Source organism: Haliotis asinina, chromosome 1, assembly GCF_037392515.1.
Source record: "Haliotis asinina isolate JCU_RB_2024 chromosome 1, JCU_Hal_asi_v2, whole genome shotgun sequence".
NCBI lineage: Eukaryota > Metazoa > Mollusca > Gastropoda > Lepetellida > Haliotidae > Haliotis > Haliotis asinina.
The window spans coordinates 71,452,551-71,472,279 of NC_090280.1; the positions used below are offsets into that span (position 1 = coordinate 71,452,551).

At 41.1% G+C, this 19,729-nt stretch overlaps 2 protein-coding genes across 6 annotated transcripts in view; one reads left to right on the top strand and one right to left on the bottom strand.

Moving 5' to 3' along the window:
* The window catches only part of LOC137296615 (calcium/calmodulin-dependent protein kinase kinase 1-like), a 123,596-nt gene extending 119,613 nt beyond the window's left edge, over positions 1 to 3,983 (top strand). For 3 of the 5 annotated variants that reach the window (XM_067828435.1, XM_067828458.1, XM_067828450.1), the window contains one exon: positions 1 to 132. In XM_067828435.1, the coding sequence (XP_067684536.1) occupies positions 1 to 52 (52 nt within the window). In that variant the 3' untranslated portion in view covers positions 53 to 132. The other 2 variants (XM_067828443.1, XM_067828427.1) reach the window with 1 other exon arrangement.
* LOC137296648 (acyl-CoA dehydrogenase family member 11-like) overlaps positions 3,828 to 19,729 on the bottom strand; it is a 27,355-nt gene continuing 11,453 nt past the window's right edge. The window contains exons 4-13 of the mRNA XM_067828470.1: positions 12,254 to 12,377; positions 11,340 to 11,482; positions 10,156 to 10,305; positions 9,389 to 9,483; positions 8,322 to 8,421; positions 7,049 to 7,189; positions 6,295 to 6,387; positions 5,857 to 6,124; positions 5,195 to 5,261; positions 3,828 to 4,375 (exon numbers count right to left, since the gene is read on the bottom strand). Coding sequence (XP_067684571.1) covers positions 4,252 to 4,375; positions 5,195 to 5,261; positions 5,857 to 6,124; positions 6,295 to 6,387; positions 7,049 to 7,189; positions 8,322 to 8,421; positions 9,389 to 9,483; positions 10,156 to 10,305; positions 11,340 to 11,482; positions 12,254 to 12,377 — 1,305 coding nt within the window. The 3' untranslated portion in view covers positions 3,828 to 4,251. The remainder of the gene's footprint in view (positions 4,376 to 5,194; positions 5,262 to 5,856; positions 6,125 to 6,294; positions 6,388 to 7,048; positions 7,190 to 8,321; positions 8,422 to 9,388; positions 9,484 to 10,155; positions 10,306 to 11,339; positions 11,483 to 12,253; positions 12,378 to 19,729) is intronic.

Sequence of the window (19,729 nt, forward strand, 5' to 3'; positions counted from 1 at the left end):
GAAAGTGTCGACTGAGGCCAATGTGGATGTGCCCCTGGTGGAAGCCTCTTGATGTCTTCCGCCATCTCAACAAGATCCCAGCCTGCTTCCTATGCCATGACAAAAAGACTGCTCTGGCTGAATGCTGAATGTAGTGTCAGAAGATTTGCTGACTGAACATTTTGTCCGGAGTCACCCAAGTCACAGCAGTTCCAGATATTCAACACAGACACAAGTGCTGGAGCAAAACAATGTGCTACAGGATTCATTGTGGTGCTGCTCTCTTTATCAAACACAAGTAATAAATCAAAGTCAACGTTTGCAATCTCTGAAAGACAAACTGTTGCAGAGCCCACATATAGCAATTGGTTCCTTGATGATGTATTATGTCCTTCCTTATTAATGTGCTTGTTTTATCTTTAGATTGTCATCAGTATCTTACCAAAGACCCTGTGAAGCCAGGCAGAACTTTGCTTTTGTGTAATGTAAAATTTAATTAGTTTGCTTATTTACATACGTACATAGTATGTGTGTGTACAAACTGAGTTCCTTCATCAGTTAGTCCATTTGTCATGCTGTTTCAATAGCTCAATTCACATTCAAAATCATTCTGTAAAATATGTTTGCCGAGTGGTGCCTTTTAGCAGTTACTCTTTCCTAACATCAGTATATTTGGTTCATTGTTCAGTAGACTGAAGGTGAAAGGTCTGTGTCATTACTCAAGTGTTATGGTATCCCTCCTACATCAGTCAAATACTTTTGCGTATTCTGTTAGCATTCCCAGTATGTTGGTCTGCCATTGTCGTCCATGGCAACAATTGTACTTATATTTATTGTACATGAAACATGCCCATTTGTTAATCTATCTGTGCAGTTTTTAATGTTTTTACAAGCACTCTAGGATGTTGCTGTGGCAGCATTGCAACAAAGGATGGTGGCAGCTGAACATCATAATGCAAATGCATGTTCAAGGGCTACGAAGAATTCCCACACCCCCATGTGCAGCTTCATTCAATGACTATTCTGTGTTAGAGTGTGGTCCAAAGCAAAATGTGCCTGGTCCTTGAGGAAACTGAACACATCTGCTTCAGGCCTGGTGATCTGGTTGATTGCTTGTTATTGTGTCACGGAGGTATAGAGTCGTGCTCATGTTGTCAATCTCTAGGCTTGATTGGTGTAGCTGGAATGTGGTTGGCCATGAACAAACAAAAATGTCACAATTATGTACTGCGTCACTTAGAACAGAAATATGCATCAACAGCCATTGACCCAAACAGCTGGGCAGATGTTTCAAAGAAGATGTCCAGTACTTGGAGCTCCCTGTATTGACCATTGAAAGTCAAACATGTATCATGTAACATTGTTCCATTCCAAGTTGCACTCCACGTACATATGTCCTGGGCTCCTGAAGGTTTCTGCACTGATTACTTGTCTAGACACCAGAATATGGTCAGGCAGGATCATTTGACCAGTAACTTTCTGCTCAAGGAGTATATTTTTGTCGTTACAGAAACAAGCTGAGGTTGCGTTCATTATTCATCAATATGCCATGTGATGCTTTCATTTCTAAAACTGTACACTGTGAATATTCTAGATGAAGCTTGGAATACAGCAGTGTGAATCCAGGCACAGACTTGAAGCTATGCACAACCTTCTCCCCATGTCCTTCCAATACAGTCAGTGTCTATACCTCACTGGTTGATAAAGCTAAGTCATTAGATCACTGTGAAAGGGTATGTGGTGACACACCTGTATATTTGTAAACTTGTAGATATCCTTTGCTTTGAGAATAACCATCATGTCCACATACACAAGTAGGTATGACCTTAAGTTGACCTCCTAGAGACTCTAGGGATCTAGGGAGGCAGAGTATGCTAGTGTGTTGTGGAGACATTCTTGAAGGCCTGGCTCTGATCTTGTTACACAATGGTTTGTATATACCCCTACAACGATTCCTTATAGTGCCTCACTCTGATCTTACTATCACCAGCCTGAGACTAATGCCTTCTGTATGACACTTGTAGAGAACTTTCTGTAATGCCAGCAGACTATAGTCCTTCATGACTGCAAGATCCATCCGTGAACAGATGTATCTCCATAACAGGCCTCATCACTGGGTATTTAAGCTACTTCCTGTCAGGGATCTGCACGCTTAATGTGTTAGCTCAAACTTGAGCTTCAGTACCAGCACTATTGATTGTTCCGCCATACAGTTGCACCTGTGTTCAAGACTTCATAAACATATATACTGGTACTTCCAGTTTTACGGACATGTCATTGAATGACCTTAATTAACTTACACATGACAAGGTCATGGGCAACTGAGGTAAAAAATGTTTGCATTTAGGAAATTCTGGGAATGTGATTATCGATGTTATTTCAGAAAGTCATTCCTATATGTAGATTTTCTTTTTTAGCTCATGAAATGTTTTTAATCGAAGGCAAGTTTCTTATCTAGATCATTGTGTAAGGTAGCATATGAATGTTACAGGATACATTCCCCTCATCCATACATCTGTGCCAGCCGTTGTTTGGTTCTTGATCACCAGCCAGTTCAGATGCACTGTCATTGACTTCTTGGTTTCTAGTCTAGCAAGATGTCCTGGATGGAGTGCTAACTAGTAGGTTGAAGCAGACTACAGGCACTTCGACAGTTGAATCCCTTAACACTTACAATATTGTTTGTTATCTCAATTCAGAAGAAAATATCAAAAACTTTTTTCAATAGATATTTCTGTCTGTACTGCCATCTTGAAATCTACATATGATCTAAGGAGGAAGGCTGCTTATGACAATTCAATAATCATTGCAACACTTTGTTGGCACGTACTATTTGCCATTTTTTTCAGAAGTGGTACCTTTCAGTACTTGTGCACTAGCTTTCTCATGTGTAGACACATTTCTCTTGATGATGGAAGCAATGTAATGCCTGATCTCAGCAACTTCCAAGAGTTTTGCATTGCACAGAAACATACCAAAGTTTTGTTGGTAAATCCTGTCATGTTTGCACATCAAACAGTTTTTTCATGTTGGCAGTTTAATGAGCAAAATGTAAATAAGGTCACTTTTGACATTTGTTGACATTCCTCAGCCGAGCACACAGAGCTTTGTACCTGTACCTTCTTATCATCAACTATACGGCTGAAATGAAAGACGAAGAAATTGCTTTCATCTTTCTGTGCTGCTTCTATATTAACATGATAAGAGACATGTTTGTTTTGCCCAAGTGCAGAAAGCAACATTCCCTTATAAAGACCTGTATTCCCTTGTGTCTGGCAACACCAGGCGGTACACTTTCCAAACTTTCCCACCACTTCTCTGTGTTGCCTGTACCTCACACAACTTACTATGTGCAAACTAACATTGCAATATTTTTTGTACAGTTTATACTTCCTGCACAAAGACTATTTTTATGAATATTCTCCTATATTTGACATTTTTGTACATGACAGGTGAACTGTTGGTGCGTGCCACTAATGTGCATAAATGGGGTATCTTATTACTGACCACAGACTACTGACCAGCTCTACACCCATCCATGCATTAAGTCCCCAGATAGCATTCAGATGCTGGCCCAACATTGTACCAATGTTTACCAATGTTGGGCCAATATCTGCCAGAGTTGACCCAACTCTGAATGCTATGTGGGTCATAATCCCATTCTTCAGACTCCTTTACTACCCTTATCATATACATACTGAAAACTATATACATATCATAACTACTGAAAGTTGCTCCAGCTCAGTCCTACAGTGTATTTCAGTCTGCGCTAGATGGCTCCTTGCCCATGTCTACAATGTTTATGCACATTAGGTGGTACCACTGAAGATACAATATGCAGACAAATATTTTTCTTATTTTTGTATTTGTATATTCTGATGTAATAGTGTGTTGTCAGTGTACCCGCGTGTGGTACAGTGAAGCTGGTAGCTGTAGTGTTGTGCAGCTGTATTGTGGTGCTGTCAGACATCACACACAATGTCAGTAAACTTACTTCACCATCACATGCTGTCTGTTCTGTGTCACTGATTCAATCACGCAACATGAGGCATACACAGCAGCTTTTAATGTAGAAAACCAAGTGGCCTGAGGCAACTGAGGTTGATCTGTATAGGTGTAGATTGTACATAGCATGTAAACCAGTCAGTCATGTTAGTAATCAACATACGATCTTACAAAATACAAATCCTATGTTATATATGTGTTCCTGAGAGATGTCTACTGTGCTGGGGCATGCCCCATATGTCCCAGTATACCAGTGTGGGGAAGTCTTCACAAGCGGCTGGGGTGAGGGTAGCCGTCAAACACCAAACGGAAGTTTGCATCCACAGCCCTGCCACTGTAAGCTCCTGCCTTCAGGGCTGTCGTCACAGGGCTCAGGTCACCTTCACACCACCTGCAGGAACATGTATACAAGTCAGATGCCATTGTCCATAAGGAATATTGTAACACACAGATGCATCAAGGGGAAGTACAGAATATTTGTTGGTCAAAGACCAATCATTAAAAATCATAAAACTTTATAGAACAAAGTGTCTGTGGATTCAGGTCTTTGTAATTTCATTCCTTCTGACCAGATCAGCCAGAGTGATGATTTCGAACACAAAAATACCTTTCTCTATAAACTGAAGTGCCATTTCTCAAGATTCATGATTCCTTAATTCTTATATTAGCTTTGAGTGTCAGCCTTACTAGTTACACTGTAGGAATACTAACGTCACAGTGTAAGGATATGATTCTTAGACTAACTAACAATGCTGGTCAGTCCTGGGAGTTTCCTATCTCTAGAATATCACTGCCACAAACATACCAGGTGCACATGGGGATCTGATGTCTAATAATCTTTTCATACTTAACAGGTTCTGTGAGTACCTTGAAGACCTCTATATTAAAATGTATACATTACCCTGAAGATGCACAATGCTGTCTCAACACTATAGCAGTGAGGCAATATGCCCTTAGGATATGAGAGACTTAGGCAACGACATACTTTGACTTGTACAACTGACCATGGATATGTAACTGTGTAGAGACTTTCTGTTGAAAATATGGAGATTATTTACAGCGTGAATACAACCAAAATGCACAAGTTGATGCGAAAGTGTACAAGAGACTTGTATACACAGGAACAGTTGTTTTTTACAATAAGACATGTTACCTTCATAAAGCCATGTATAGGAGTTATTGTTTATGTATGAACTAAGTGACTTTTTACCTCTGTGCTGCATATATATCCATATCTGTGGCACCCTCAGCTGCAGCATGCTCCACCAGCAGAGCACCTGATGATACACAGGATAGTCACGCATCATTCATCATGGTAGCAGAATACATTCCTAGCATTCACTATATATCAAAACTGAATTGCATCTGTAATTCTTACAAAGTTACGTGAGTACGAGTATGCCCCGTTCTTACCACTCTGCCTTCTCCAAATTCAGATCAGGTACTACTCTTCTGCATTTGGAAACAGTCAGATATTCGAATGTGAATGAGCGGGTATGTTTTCAGTGTAGTGAGAGTGTTGATGAAAGACATGTTCTGTTCTACTGCCCTATGCATGATGATTGGCGTGAAAGTTTGTAGGAAAATGTCTGTTTTAGCTACCCCAGCTTCTTAGGTCTCTGTGATAATGATAAATGGTGCTTACTGTTATATTTTATAAGTATGTTAATATATGTGTCAGCTGTGAGGTGAGACTTAAATAAAATATCTGTCTGTCTGCTAAGAGAGAACCACCTTCAACTAAATGTCTCAAAAGCTGTAACCAGAGTCTTTATATATAACTTGAAATTAAAATGTCTTTCTAGCTCACGGGAAAGTGCACTCAGATGTGCATCCCCACCCAACAACTTACCCATCAATGTAACAGCTTACCCATGAATGTTCTGGACAGACTGTAGGCAAAATCTCTTGCTGCTAACTCCAGTAGGTCAGAGTGTTTTCCAGCAAAAGTGATGGTGTTCCCCGAGGCTTCGCTCACTCTTTCCACAGCAGACTTGAGAGCCTCATTAACCCTGGCCTTTGCGAGCCTTGTCTGGATGTCCTCATGGTACACTTTTAGAGCAGAGCCTCCAGACTTAGTGATAGCTCGCAGCACGTCAAGAGACAGGATATTGGTTGTGCCCTCCCAAATAGACAGTACCTACACAAAGTAATATTGTTTTCTTGAGTAAAGTAGAAATTATCTGTGGACATGTAAGATAGAAAGGTACTTTGTGTCATGTTATGCAAGTGAGAAGGGATGTTTTTACAGACTTCCAACAATATCTTTTAGTTTATTTGAATCCTTACACAATCAGTGAACATATATACCTGAGCATCTCGCAAAATCCCGGGAAGACCTGTGTCCTCAATGTATCCTTGGCCTCCAAAACACTCCAGCCCCTCAGATACGACGGACATGGCCTGCAAGACATCCCCACACCCATAGACATTACACTCATTACCCATTAGAACTTCAGGCTGCTGTTGTGAACCAAAGAGTTAAGTGACATGTTGCTGAGGCTGACTCGGATTACAGCAGCATGTTTAATATGTACACGGAACATCAGCATTAGTGCACATGCTATCAGGCAATAGGCCCATGCACAATCTTCAGATGTACTGCAAAACTCCAATAAGACATACACATGACACATGACACATGACACCATACATCATAAAACCAAACATTCATGAATGTATGTAATACGTGTATGTTTGGTGAAGTATTACTGATATTGGTTTCATTCTCTACAATAACAATGATCAGATAATGAAATAGATCAATGTAATGGCGTATACTATGACACATATCACGAACGCATAAAATTTCACAGGACCAAAGTATGTATAGGCAGCCTAAACATATTAATATTATTTTAGAAAGCTTTAAAAAATAGTAGTATCTTCTACATTACTTTACCTGTCCATATTGATGCTCTCACCATAACAGCTTGCTGTGAATTTAGTTCATAAACTGAACCACAGATCGGGTTTAAATTCCTTAGAGAAATGACACATAAGTTTTACTGTGTAATGCATATCACCGACTGTGTCGGTGGGTGAAAGTTATGACTTCACTCACCTGTTTTCCTGTGTACAGTTTAGCCAGGGGAGTCAAAAGTCTCAGCAACTGGGCTTCACCATCAGTGGCAATGCCAACATCATCCCGCCCTAGGAGTCGAGATACCTCCAATGTGAATAAAGTGGCTGCACGGGCCTCAACCTGGTGAGATAAAAAATATATTCTTACTGCACCTACTCGTCATGTATGTAGCCAGACTATAATAGCATGTTTTACTGCAACCGTATGACAACATAAGCCAGGATACAACACCATGTTTTACTGCACCTGTATCACACACATAAGCCAGGCTACAGCTGCATGTTTTACTGCACCTGTATCACACACATAAGTCAGGCTTCAACACCATGTTTTACTGCACCTGTATCACACACATAAGCCAGGCTTCAACAGCATGTTTTACTGCACCTGTATCACACACATAAGTCAGGCTTCAACACCATGTTTTACTGCACCTGTATCACACACATAAGCCAGGCTTCAACAGCATGTTTTACTGCACCTGTATCACACACATAAGCCAGGCTACAGCTGCATGTTTTACTGCACCTGTATCACACACATAAGCCAGGCTTCAACAGCATGTTTTACTGCACCTGTATCACACACATAAGCCAGGCTTCAACAGCATGTTTTACTGCACCTGTATCACACACATAAGCCAGGCTACAGCTGCATGTTTTACTGCACCTGTATCACACACATAAGCCAGGCTACAACAGCATGTTTTACTGCACCTATATTACACCCACATAAGCCAGGCTACAACAGCTTGTTTTACTGCACCTGTATCACACACATAAGCCAGGCTACAACACCATGTTTTACTGCACCTGTATTACACCCACATAAGCCAGGCTACAACACCATGTTTTACTGCACCTGTATTACACCCACATAAGCCAGGCTACAACAGCATGTTTTACTGCACCTGTATTACACCCACATAAGCCAGGCTACAACAGCATGTTTTTTACTGTACCTGTCTAACACCCACATAAGCCAGATAACAACACCATGTTTCCCTGTACTTGTTTCACAACCATGTAAACAAGATGACAACGGCATGTTTTACTGCACCTGTATCACATATGCTTCAACAGCATGTTTTACTGCACCTGTTTGACAACCATGTAAGCAAGATGACAATGGCATGTCTTACTGCACCTTTATCACACATGCTTCAACAGCAAGTATGACATCCATGTAAGCCAGGCTTCAACTGCATGTTTTACTGCACCTGTACGACACAACAGTGTGTTCAAATAGTCACCTCTAGTCGTGCAAGAGTCTGAACATGCAAAGGGTAGTTTTTGATATGGTTTCCAAAGGCATGTCTGCGTGTGCTGTAGTCTCGGGCGAGGTTGATGATCCTGCAACATGCAGAAGCCATGAAAAGGCAAGTAAAATGAACAAGCAAATTTGAATATTTTATGATATGGTTTCACAAATGCTTCACAAAAGTCGAGTTTAAAAATTAGAAACAGCACAAAACAGACGATTCAAAATAGTTGTCTAAATTGTCAGACTAAATTGTCTGTCAGAGGCTAAAATTGTTTCCTGTAGCTTTTATTGCTGCACAAATGCAACAATCAGGAATGCACTCATTCTGGTTGCTTCCCACTAATAACACTCTTTTTTGGTGTTCGAGCAATGTGCCCACGATGTATACCTAGAATTCCTGGCAACAAAGAAGATGCTTTCAGTTGTCTGCGTTTGAGATTACTCGGTATTAATCATTAAACATTCCCCAGTTACCGGTTACTGACAAAATAGATTTACCCACTTACTCTGAAAAGCAAATACGTCTCTGGACTATCTTTCAGATGCTTCAGCTCGCCCATTACCTGCTGCTTACATTCAGTTTTTCACAGTTAATACCTTCATCACGAATGAAAGCAACATGATTCATATCTGGTAAATATAGCGAATGGCAATTACAAATGATTACAGATAAAGTCTGAAGCACATGGTGTTGCAAGAGTAAAGTGATTATACAACCCACATCAATGTTGGCAATACAAAACAGTCAAAGTTCACTTTCAGTTTCCACTGGTTTACCTAGGTGAAGCAGTGGAATAGGTTGCCATTGAACAACTGTATGTACTCATGCAAACAGATGACAACCCCTGACTTTTAATGCATTTTGATTTGTAAAGATCTCTTGCTGCATAGATTGGAAACGTACAGAAATTCAATTTGCAGATTATTGAACGTTTGCATGTCATTAATGTTCATTTAGCATAGAGAGTCAGTTTTTGGTGTAAGCGACAAGTCTACAGCAAGTGATAATATTATACACGGTGGTCTTGTATCCTCATAACTATGGGAGCCACTGACCGTCTCATGCTGCCTGCCGCAGACATAGCGTTGTGGATTCTAGTCAGCGTCAGCATGCCAGCGATGGAGGCCACACCACGACCTTCAGCAGAAACCTACACACACAAAACAAAACACTGCTTTAATTATTCTAAAAAATGTTGACAACATAGTGTCTGGCAATGCAAAAATGTTTGTGTGGATGTCTAAGGTTAATAATACCAATGAAATCATGCAAATAATGAATTAATCAGTTGGTTACATTTTGTAGCACACCTGAATAACATGGGAGAGAATGTGTCTATCCCAGCAGTGAATGTGCCAGTCCTGGCAGTCCATGTGTCTATCCCAGCAGTGAATGTGCCTGTGCTGGAAGTGAATGTGTCTATCCCAGCAGTGAATGTGCCTGTTCTGGATGTGAATGTGTCTATCCCAGCAGTAAAAGTGCCTGTTCTGGAAGTGAATGCGTCTATCCCAGCAGTAAATATGCCTATCCTGGAAGTGAATGTGTCTATCCCAGCAGTGAATGTGCCTATCCTGGAAGTGAATGTGTCTATCCCAGCAGTGAATGTGCCTGTCCTGGAAGTGAATGTGTCTACCCCAGCAGTGAATGTGCCTATCCTGGAAGTGAATGTGTCTATCCCAGCAGTGAATGTGCCTGTCCTGGAAGTGAATGTGTCTATCCCAGCAGTGAATGTGCCTGTCCTGGAAGTGAATGTGTCTATCCTGACAGTGAATGTGCCTTATATTGTTTTGAATGAAACTTGTTTTCTGGTCAGAATACCTACCTTAGCAGCACGTGTACCATCAAGCAGAAGTTCAGCAGTTGGCACCTGTCTTGTTCCCAGTTTGTTCTTCAGTCTCTGAGGCCGAATGTTATTGAGCACTCCATTGTCATCTCTGAGCTCCAGATAGAAGAGAGACAAGCCTTGTGTACCCTTTAACATATACATGCCCTTCATGTCACAAGTAACAGCAACAACCATTCCACAATGGGGAATATATTTATGAAATGTCTATTTTGTACAGACATGTACTTATCTTTCAGAAAAAAATGACAGGGAAGTAAACAATGATTCTGCATTTTTCTGTAAATTGGTTATATACACTAAAGCAATTCAACTTAAAAGGAAAGGTTTAATTAATGCAATACACTGTCATGCTACACAGATTGAAGTGAGTGCCCCCAAAAAGGCAGTGGAAAAGACCATAAATTGGAAGGGGTGGGAATCCTTCCTAAACCTTGTGGTTGAATGGAGGAGTGAGCTTGCAGATCCACAAAAACACCAGCAAAAGATTGAGAAATGTTAGCAATGAATGAATAAGGAGGGGTACATCTTCACCATGCACCACCTTGTGCTCCACTTGAGGGGAAAAGCCACAAGAGAACATGGGAGTACAGGGGCACTGACTTCAATCTCTTTCTAAGTAGGAAAGGGTTTCTGTGTTACTGGGAAATTGGAAAATATTTTTCCAAACAATCTCTTGAACCTTTTACATTTTGAGAAACGATTAAATGGAATCAGTATCCTGATTTCATGTTCAAGTGAAAAGATGTCTGCAGCAGTACTTATGATGTTTAAAACTGCGATCATCACTTAATGAGCCATTTAACCAGGAATCAGTTTAAAAGGAAAATGCCTGCCTGAGTCACACAGGTTATGAACAAGGAGTTAACATAATTATAAGTCTGCAGAAAAATTAAAAATTGGTGACAGAATTTCTGATAACTGACCACAGATTTGGCCACACAATACAGTGGGGACTGACACAGTACAGACAGCTAGTACAGAGATACTCCTGAAGTGATATTCAAAAGGGTCTTACCAGGAGTGGAACAAACACGTAGGTCACCTTGGTCCATACTATACTTAGGTGTAAAACAACAATCACTCATCCCAGCAGAGCAGTCTATAGGTCACAGCGGTATTTTCAACATCTACATAAATAGGTACTGAAAGTGTTCACTTACTTGAACTGTGTTGCCACTCTGATCTACGCACCGAGCCAGAGTAAAGGTAATATCAGCATCTGTTGCAGAGGAGAACCACTTGTAACCATGGAGTGTGTAGCTGCCATCATCGTGTGGCACGGCTAGTGTCTCTGTGCCACGAGCTGAAGAGCAACAATTAACTATTAACACCAATCTAGTTATTACACCAACCAACACTGCAGCTCTCTATAACAAAATGAATGAGACACCCAACAATACTGTAGTCATCTGCAGTAAAATGAATGAGACACCCAGCAACATTCTAGTCATCTGCAGTAAAATGAATGAGACACCCAACAATACTGTAGTCATCTGCAGTAAAATGAATGAGACACCCAGCAACATTCTAGTCATTTGCAATATAATCAGACAGCCAGCAACATTGTAGTCATCTGCAGTAAAATGAATGAGACACCCAGCAACATTGTAGTTATCTGCAATATGAAACATCCAGCAACATTGTTGTCATCTGCAGTAAAATGAATGAGACACCCAGCAACATTGTAGTTATCTGCAATATGAAACATCCAGCAACATTGTTGTCATCTGCAGTAAAATGAATGAGACACCCAGCAACATTGTAGTTATCTGCAATATGAAACATCCAGCAACATTGTTGTCATCTGCAGTAAAATGAATGAGACACCCAGCAACATTGTAGTTATCTGCAATATGAAACATCCAGCAACATTGTTGTCATCTGCAATATAATGAGACAGCCAGCAACACTGTAGTCATCTGAAGTAAAATGAATGAGACAGACAGCAACATATTACAGCTATCTGTGGTATAATGAATGAGACACCCAGCAACATACTGCAGCCATCTGCAATATAATGAATGAGACACCTACCAACAGCACTGTCATATAGAATTATGAATGAGACACCTACCAACATCAGAGCCTCCTTTTCTCTCTGTCATCCACTGTCCTGATGTCCAGAATTCATTTGGATTTCGGGTGGTCAGTCGCCCATATGCTCTTTCCATCAACCAGGGATGCTGATCCTTCACAGTCTGAAAGAAACAAAAGGTGACAGTGAAATCTGTCTTACCTTGACTTGACTTGACTGGTTTAATCACATTCTGATATAGATTGTGATCATTAAAGTCACAGTGGGTGATACATCACTTTCTGCCTTGTTACACTGAACACTGAAGATCAAAGTCACATGTACAACACCTCCACCAATGTCAGTAGCCCGTGTGTCTGTATGATACATCACTTTCTGCCTTGTTACACTGAACACTGAAGATCAAAGTCACATGTACAACACCTCCACCAATGTCAGTAACCCGTGTGTCTGTATGATACATCACTTTCTGCCTTGTTACACTGAACACTGAAGATCAAAGTCACATGTACAACACCTCCACAAATGTCAGTAGCCCGTGTGTCTGTATGATACATCACTTTCTGCCTTGTTACACTGAACACTGAAGATCAAAGTCACATGTACAACACCTCCACCAATGTCAGTAGCCCGTGTGTCTGTATGATACATCACTTTCTGCCTTGTTACACTGAACACTGAAGATCAAAGTCACATGTACAACACCTCCACCAATGTCAGTAGCCCGTGTGTCTGTATGATACATCACTTTCTGCCTTGTTACACTGAACACTGAAGATCAAAGTCACATGTACAACACCTCCACCAATGTCAGTAGCCCGTGTGTCTGTATGATACATCACTTTCTGCCTTGTTACACTGAACACTGAAGATCAAAGTCACATGTACAACACCTCCACCAATGTCAGTAGCCCGTGTGTCTGTATGATACATCACTTTCTGCCTTGTTACACTGAACACTGAAGATCAAAGTCACATGTACAACACCTCCACCAATGTCAGTAGCCCGTGTGTCTGTATGATACATCACTTTCTGCCTTGTTACACTGAACACTGAAGATCAAAGTCACATGTACAACACCTCCACCAATGTCAGTAGCCCGTGTGTCTGTATGATACATCACTTTCTGCCTTGTTACACTGAACACTGAAGATCAAAGTCACATGTACAACACCTCCACCAATGTCAGTAACCCGTGTGTCTGTATTATGTTTACACCAATTCAAAGAACTGGTGAGTCATACTGACATTGATCAAGTAAGCTGATACTAGTTTACTATTTTCAATATCACAGCCCAAACAGTAACACTATCAGTGACTTATCAAAGATAATATAATAAGAATCCACTAATTCACAAGTACACAAGATAGTCCTAACAAAGCAAAAAACGCTCATTGAGACTATCTCCCCTATAATGGGAACACCTCCAGCTGTTGTGAGGCAACTCTTTGTTGGATACGTACAGGGCTATTATTGTAAGTTTGCTGTGAAAACATACTGATGAATTTCACTTTACACAAAAAGGTATATCGAATAAATCCTCTTAATTTTACCTTGCCAACTGGACATTCAAAATATCAGAATTTTACTAAACTCAGGATAAAAGGTGTTTAACAAATGATCATAGTTTCAAACTGCTAATATTGGTTTGTACTGCAAGGGGTATGTACCTTAAATGAAACACCGAGAACAAGTAGGGTTGGTCTAAGCCAACATTTATAATGTACCGCAGGCGCATTTGTTTCACTGTTCCAACTGCTGTGTTTAACATCTTGTAATATAAACCAGTTACAGTGTTTTGAATCTATGCTCATTTGATGAACAACTTTTTAATAAAATTTTGAAATTTAAATATTTAGTTGGTAAGGTAAAATTATGAGGATTTGCTATCTTAATTTCACTTACTTTTTTGTGTAAAGTGAAATTCATTTGTATGTTTTCACAACAAGCAGACTATAGGGCTGAGATGGGTCCAAATTTCCTACCCAATACTGATACCTGTTTCAACAACAATTGCAAGTTATTCCCTTTCAAGAAATCAGTCCTCTATCTTGGTTACACCTACTTGGCTTGCCAGTCCAGATTTTAGGAGGTCATTTGACGATGTCACATTGATCATACATATTATACTCATAAATACTTGTTAAAAGGTGAAGATCCACCATTTTGTAACCTCTGTATCATGGTCAAGCATGTCTTCCTTGACTGTTGAATTTTCCATCATAAGGGAAAAATATTTCAATGTGAAAACACTTAAGGATATTTTTACCATTGTTAATTTTCATTTAATTAATGTTTTTTTTTTGACAAAATTTTTGGGTTTTGATTAAACAGATGAATTCTGATTAATATGTTCTGTGGATAAATGTATTTTAATGACTGGTAGTATAAATTAGTAACTGTGATTGTTTGTCATTTTTAACTTTCCGTAACATTTGCTACAATTGCCATTGGCTGAAGGGATGGTGTTAATCCAACTAAGGTCCATGCAGGTAGCTAAAGCACTGTGAAGTCCTTATGGTCTCTAGTTGTTGGCGATCAATCGCCAATTTATACACTGTATTGTCAACAAATAGTTTCCTACTATGTGCGAGCTAGTTTCAACTCATTGTGATAATCTAGTAACTTGACTGTTCTTTATATAATGGATATATTTAGAACTAGATTTAGTCACGATATGGCTGAAATATTACAGATGCGACTTTAAATCTTAACTCACTCACTCACTCACTCACAATCCAGTCTTGTCCGAGACTGAGAGCAGCATCTGGAAATATTTTGAATCCGACCATCAGTCACTAAGTCAAAATGCATTTTGTGCCCAGTGCAGCTAAGTTACAATGGAGTAAATACGGCATTGACATGGAAAGATCTGGACAAACATCCCTCAATAAGAAACAAAGAGATACAAACAACTGCCGTTCCAACAACTGACAGGAAAAATATTGACCTGGCAATTCACTTTCTGCAATATAATCCCATTGTAAACCCAGATGGGCTGTCTGTTGATTATTTACATCAAAACTTGTGCGGTTAAAGTCTACAGCATGAATTTCTGACATTCGTGCAGCTGTAACAAGGCAACTAAAAACAGCGTCTTCTGAGTTAAATGTTCGATTGAGGTCCAATCAAGCGGTTCGTATGCCTCACTTGTGAAATGTTGAAGTACGATGTTTAGATCCTATGCTGGAGCTCTAAATCTACGCTGTTGATCTTCCGACTTGAAAGAGCATAGTAAGACAAGTAACTCCGGTACTTGGTTCCTTGTTTCCATGGTGACGACTGAGCTGAGAGCTGCCAATTATGTAGATAATGTAGAACCTTTCAGACCTCTGGACTGTCGTAGGTGACATAGATATTCTTCTATCTGCGGATATGTAGCCTTCATCACCGTGAAACCTTTCTTCTTAGCGTATGTCTCAAACTGCTTCCATTTGTCATCATAAAGGGTGTGAGTGGATTTCCGTAAGGCTAAGGTAACTGCTTTCACTGCTCTCGCCGAGTATCCTCTGTTGAGTGTTTTAAACAGTTTTTAATATGCTCCACATGTGAAATCGGAATACAGATGGGTTTCCGTGCGCCTGTTTCATGTGTGGGTGAATGAGAAGATTTTTCCAATCTGGTAGTTCTGGTTATCCTAACTCTGCTATGAGTGTTGACCAATAAGGCACGACTAAAGTCTGTTGCAGCCTCTTGGTCTGTTTTATTTTCCCGGTGACTTTTGGTAGCAGCACTGGGGCGGGGGGAAATGCGAATGCGTTTAGTCGTTCCCATGGGATGCTGATCCGGTACTGGTGATACAAATGTTGTTGTCTGTTTGTTGAACCTTGTTGCAAATAAGTCTATTTGCGGCGATCTGAATATCTGGTTGATTAGTTGAAACGCCTCCAGATGCAGCATCCACTCTGTTGGTGATGGACGAAGAGGACAAGACAAGGCATCTGCCATAACGTTACAAGCTCCTGGTATGTGACATGCTTTTATTTGGAGATTCACACTGTCGACTAGATCGAAGAATTGAAATGTCAGGTGTAGAAGAGATGGCGATCTCGTTGACCCCTATTTGTTTATGTAAAAGGCCACTGTTGAGTTGTCTGTGTGTATCATCAGTAGTTTGTCTTTCAACACTGTCACCCAGTGATGGATTGCATGAATGACCGCTTTCATCTCCATCTGGTTGATATGAAGAGCTTGCTCTCCTTTGGTCCACATCCCTGCTGCTACTTCGTTGTCTAGATGGGCTCCCCATCCTTGCATCGACGCATCTGTGTAGAGATGGTTGTTGAATGCTGGCTCCGCCATATAAGTCCCTGCGCAAATGTTCGATCGGTGAGTCCACCAAACTAAAAGAGGCTTCAGGGTGTCTGGGAGTGGAATGTGATCTCTGTTGTTGAGATGAAGATTCAAGAATCGTTGCAACGGATGCAGCTGTAGTCTTCCTCTTCTGGTCATGTCTTGTGCTGACGTGAGGAGACCCAATAGACACTGCCATTGTAGAAGTGTTAGGGGAGAGAGTAGAGCTTGCTTCATCATGTCTTGAATCTTGACCCACAGATCCTCTGGGACAACAATCTGATTCAATGTTGTGATGAAATGAATCCTGAGGAAATAGAGATCTCATTGAGGTTCTGACTCCGACTTCATGTGGTTTACTAACCACTCCAGTTGTGTTAGTAGCCTGATGGTGAAATCTAACTGTAGTCTGAGTTGACTTTTCTCTTGATGAGCTTGTATGCCGTCGTCCAGATAAAAGGCACTGCGTAACCCCCACAGGTGTAGATAGTTGACTATGGGCTTGGTTACCTGTGTAAATAGCCGAAGATATTCCAAATGGTAGGACCTTCCACTGGTAGTGCTGACTGTTGAAAAGGAAGCGCAGATATTTCCTGAACTCGGGATGTGCAGGTATGCATCTTGTAAATCGATGCTGGTGAGGTAATCTTCTGGACGAATAAGGAGTCTTAGTTGAGGCAGATGTATCATCTTGAAATGCTCTGGTTTCTGAAGGAAGTTCTTGTTGAATATCTTCATGTTGTATATAAGTTGAAATTTCTCTTTGGAATTCTTGGGTACCAGGAAGATTGGAGACCCGGGCGTCAGGCTCTATGGCTCCATAATTTCTACTGCTCCTCTCTTTATAAATGCTGCTATGGCGTCGACTTGTCGAGTTGGTGTGTTGCACAGATAAAAGGAGTTGGTGTTCTTGTGAGCAGTGGAATGGTTCCCAGCGAGATCTTGTAACCCTCTCTCAGAATTCTCATGACAGAGTCGTCTTTGAGGATTCTTCATTTTTCCCATTAAAGTTGAAGACATCCACCCACTTGAGATGGTTGTATGGGAACAGCTGGGGGTGGAAGACTCCAGTTGTTCCGAACCTGATCTTCAATAACGCCCTCTTCTCCCACCCCTAGATGCACTGCTGGATGTCTGGGGGCGCCTGTTTCCTCAACGAAAGCGATGAAAAGAAGATGTCCTCTCTTCACGCGTAATGAACTTTTTATCTCTTGCTCTTTGAATGGTGGAGAACATGGATTTAACCTTGATTAGTCTGCTTAAGTACTGATGTCAGAGTGTTGATAGACTTGATCATCATAACTTCTCTGCAGTCTTGAGCAACCGTCCTAGCTACCTCTTCAATCTTCCCATCAAAGAGAGTAGGTGCTGACCATGGAACTTGATACAAAGGTTTGGTAAAGTTCTCACTCCATGACACTGTAGACAGGAGACCTTGTCGAAGAAGTAAATACAATCCCGCCGTAGTAGATGCTAAGTGATCGGCCATAAATTGCTGACCCTTCTTCTGAGTTAACAATGCTGACAGGGTCATTCTTCCTTCGTAGAGTTATTATCTGGATTACTGAACTTTGCAATGAGAGTTTCGTTGATGGCTCTCGAACGAGACAGTCCAAAGAAAGTACGCCTTGTAGTGGTGTCAAGCTGTGTAAGCCTCTTGTCATCTACCTTGTAAGATTTTTTGCAGGCTGGACTGATGATCTTATAAGCTTCATTCACATCCAGTGCTCTGACGATGGCTCCATATGATGTAGAGGGAACGCACGTTGAACGATGGCACATGTTGTTGTTGAAACTTAGTTGCTGACTTAAATGCCGTAGATAATATCTCAGGAATCGTAGATATCGGAGGTATCGGCGGGAACGTAAGTGTGTCAATGTTGTCATCCTTCATCATATAGCTATTAGCTTCATTAGCGTCCTTGGATGGGGAAGCTAAGTCAAGTCTGTTCGTGATCAATGATGTAACTTCAGAGTCTGAAAATAGGGCTTCCTCTGATGATGACGCTCGATAATGTCTATCTTCATCCCTCCATGAGTGTGAAACATTCATTCCATGTTGACGATCCCTCCTATAAGAGTCCACGGCTAAGTGGGGTGATGATTGTCGACAGCGCCTTTGATGAACTGGGGAGAGTGACGAAGACCTTCTGTGTTGATGAGTGAACCCGCAAGTGCACTCACGCGAGTGGGAATCCTCACTGGTGTGAGTGCACTCACATGAGCGTGACTCCTCACTAGTGCTAGTGCATCCTTGCAAGTGCGAATCCTCATACCTGCAAGTGCACTCACTCGGCATGGTTGGATCTCTCTGTCGACTGAGATGTGAAGAGGGGAACATACACGTCCTCTTCATCCTCCAGCGTGAGTGCCACTCTAGGTGAGTGCTCATGCCGAGCTGTAGTCAACGGTGACGATGCGTGCAGTCGTCTCTCCTCTTCTAAACGCCACTCCATCAGATTCATCATCTGCGTTGTAAACTGTTGCATGAAGGCGCCTGGGTCGAATTGCTGCAATGCTTGCAGCAACGGTTGAGCTGTAAAGTTGTCTACTGTTGACGAAGTCTGCATTGTCTGACGATTCTGCGTTGTCTGGCGATATTCCTGTGGGTTGAGAGGTTTAGAAGATGCCGTCGGGGTAGATCTAGATGATGTCGTCCGATGACTGCGTTGGTTCATATCTACCTCGTTGTGTAGAATCAACGGCGGGTCATTGAAGATAAGTCATTCATGTAGAGGGACGATTTCTTCTCCAAACGATTCCTGCGTTGAAGAATGATGACTCTGCCATGATTTCAAGGAAGATGATTTCGTCTTTGATGACCTAGACTTCTTCGGTTGAGATGGCCCTGCTTCTGAGGAAGATCTCTTCTGAGATACAGGGGACGGACCCCAGGGAGAAACGCCAGACATTTCATTGAAATGAATCTCAGCAGACGTAGTTAACAAATTACCCAAATTTAAATCACTTGTTTTAGACATGCCTAATGCAAGCCGACGTTGCTTGTCCCCAGCACGTCTGTAAACAGACTGTGTATAGAGAGTAAATTCTGAATCAGACAGTTCTATATAAAATTTACTACAATAATTAGAACAACATATGGATTTGCTCGTCGGGTAAATTAAATGAGCATCAACCGCCGACAGCCGCAATCTACATAGCAGACATGACTTAGCCTCAATTGAAGAAATATATGCTTAATAAGACATAATTATGACAA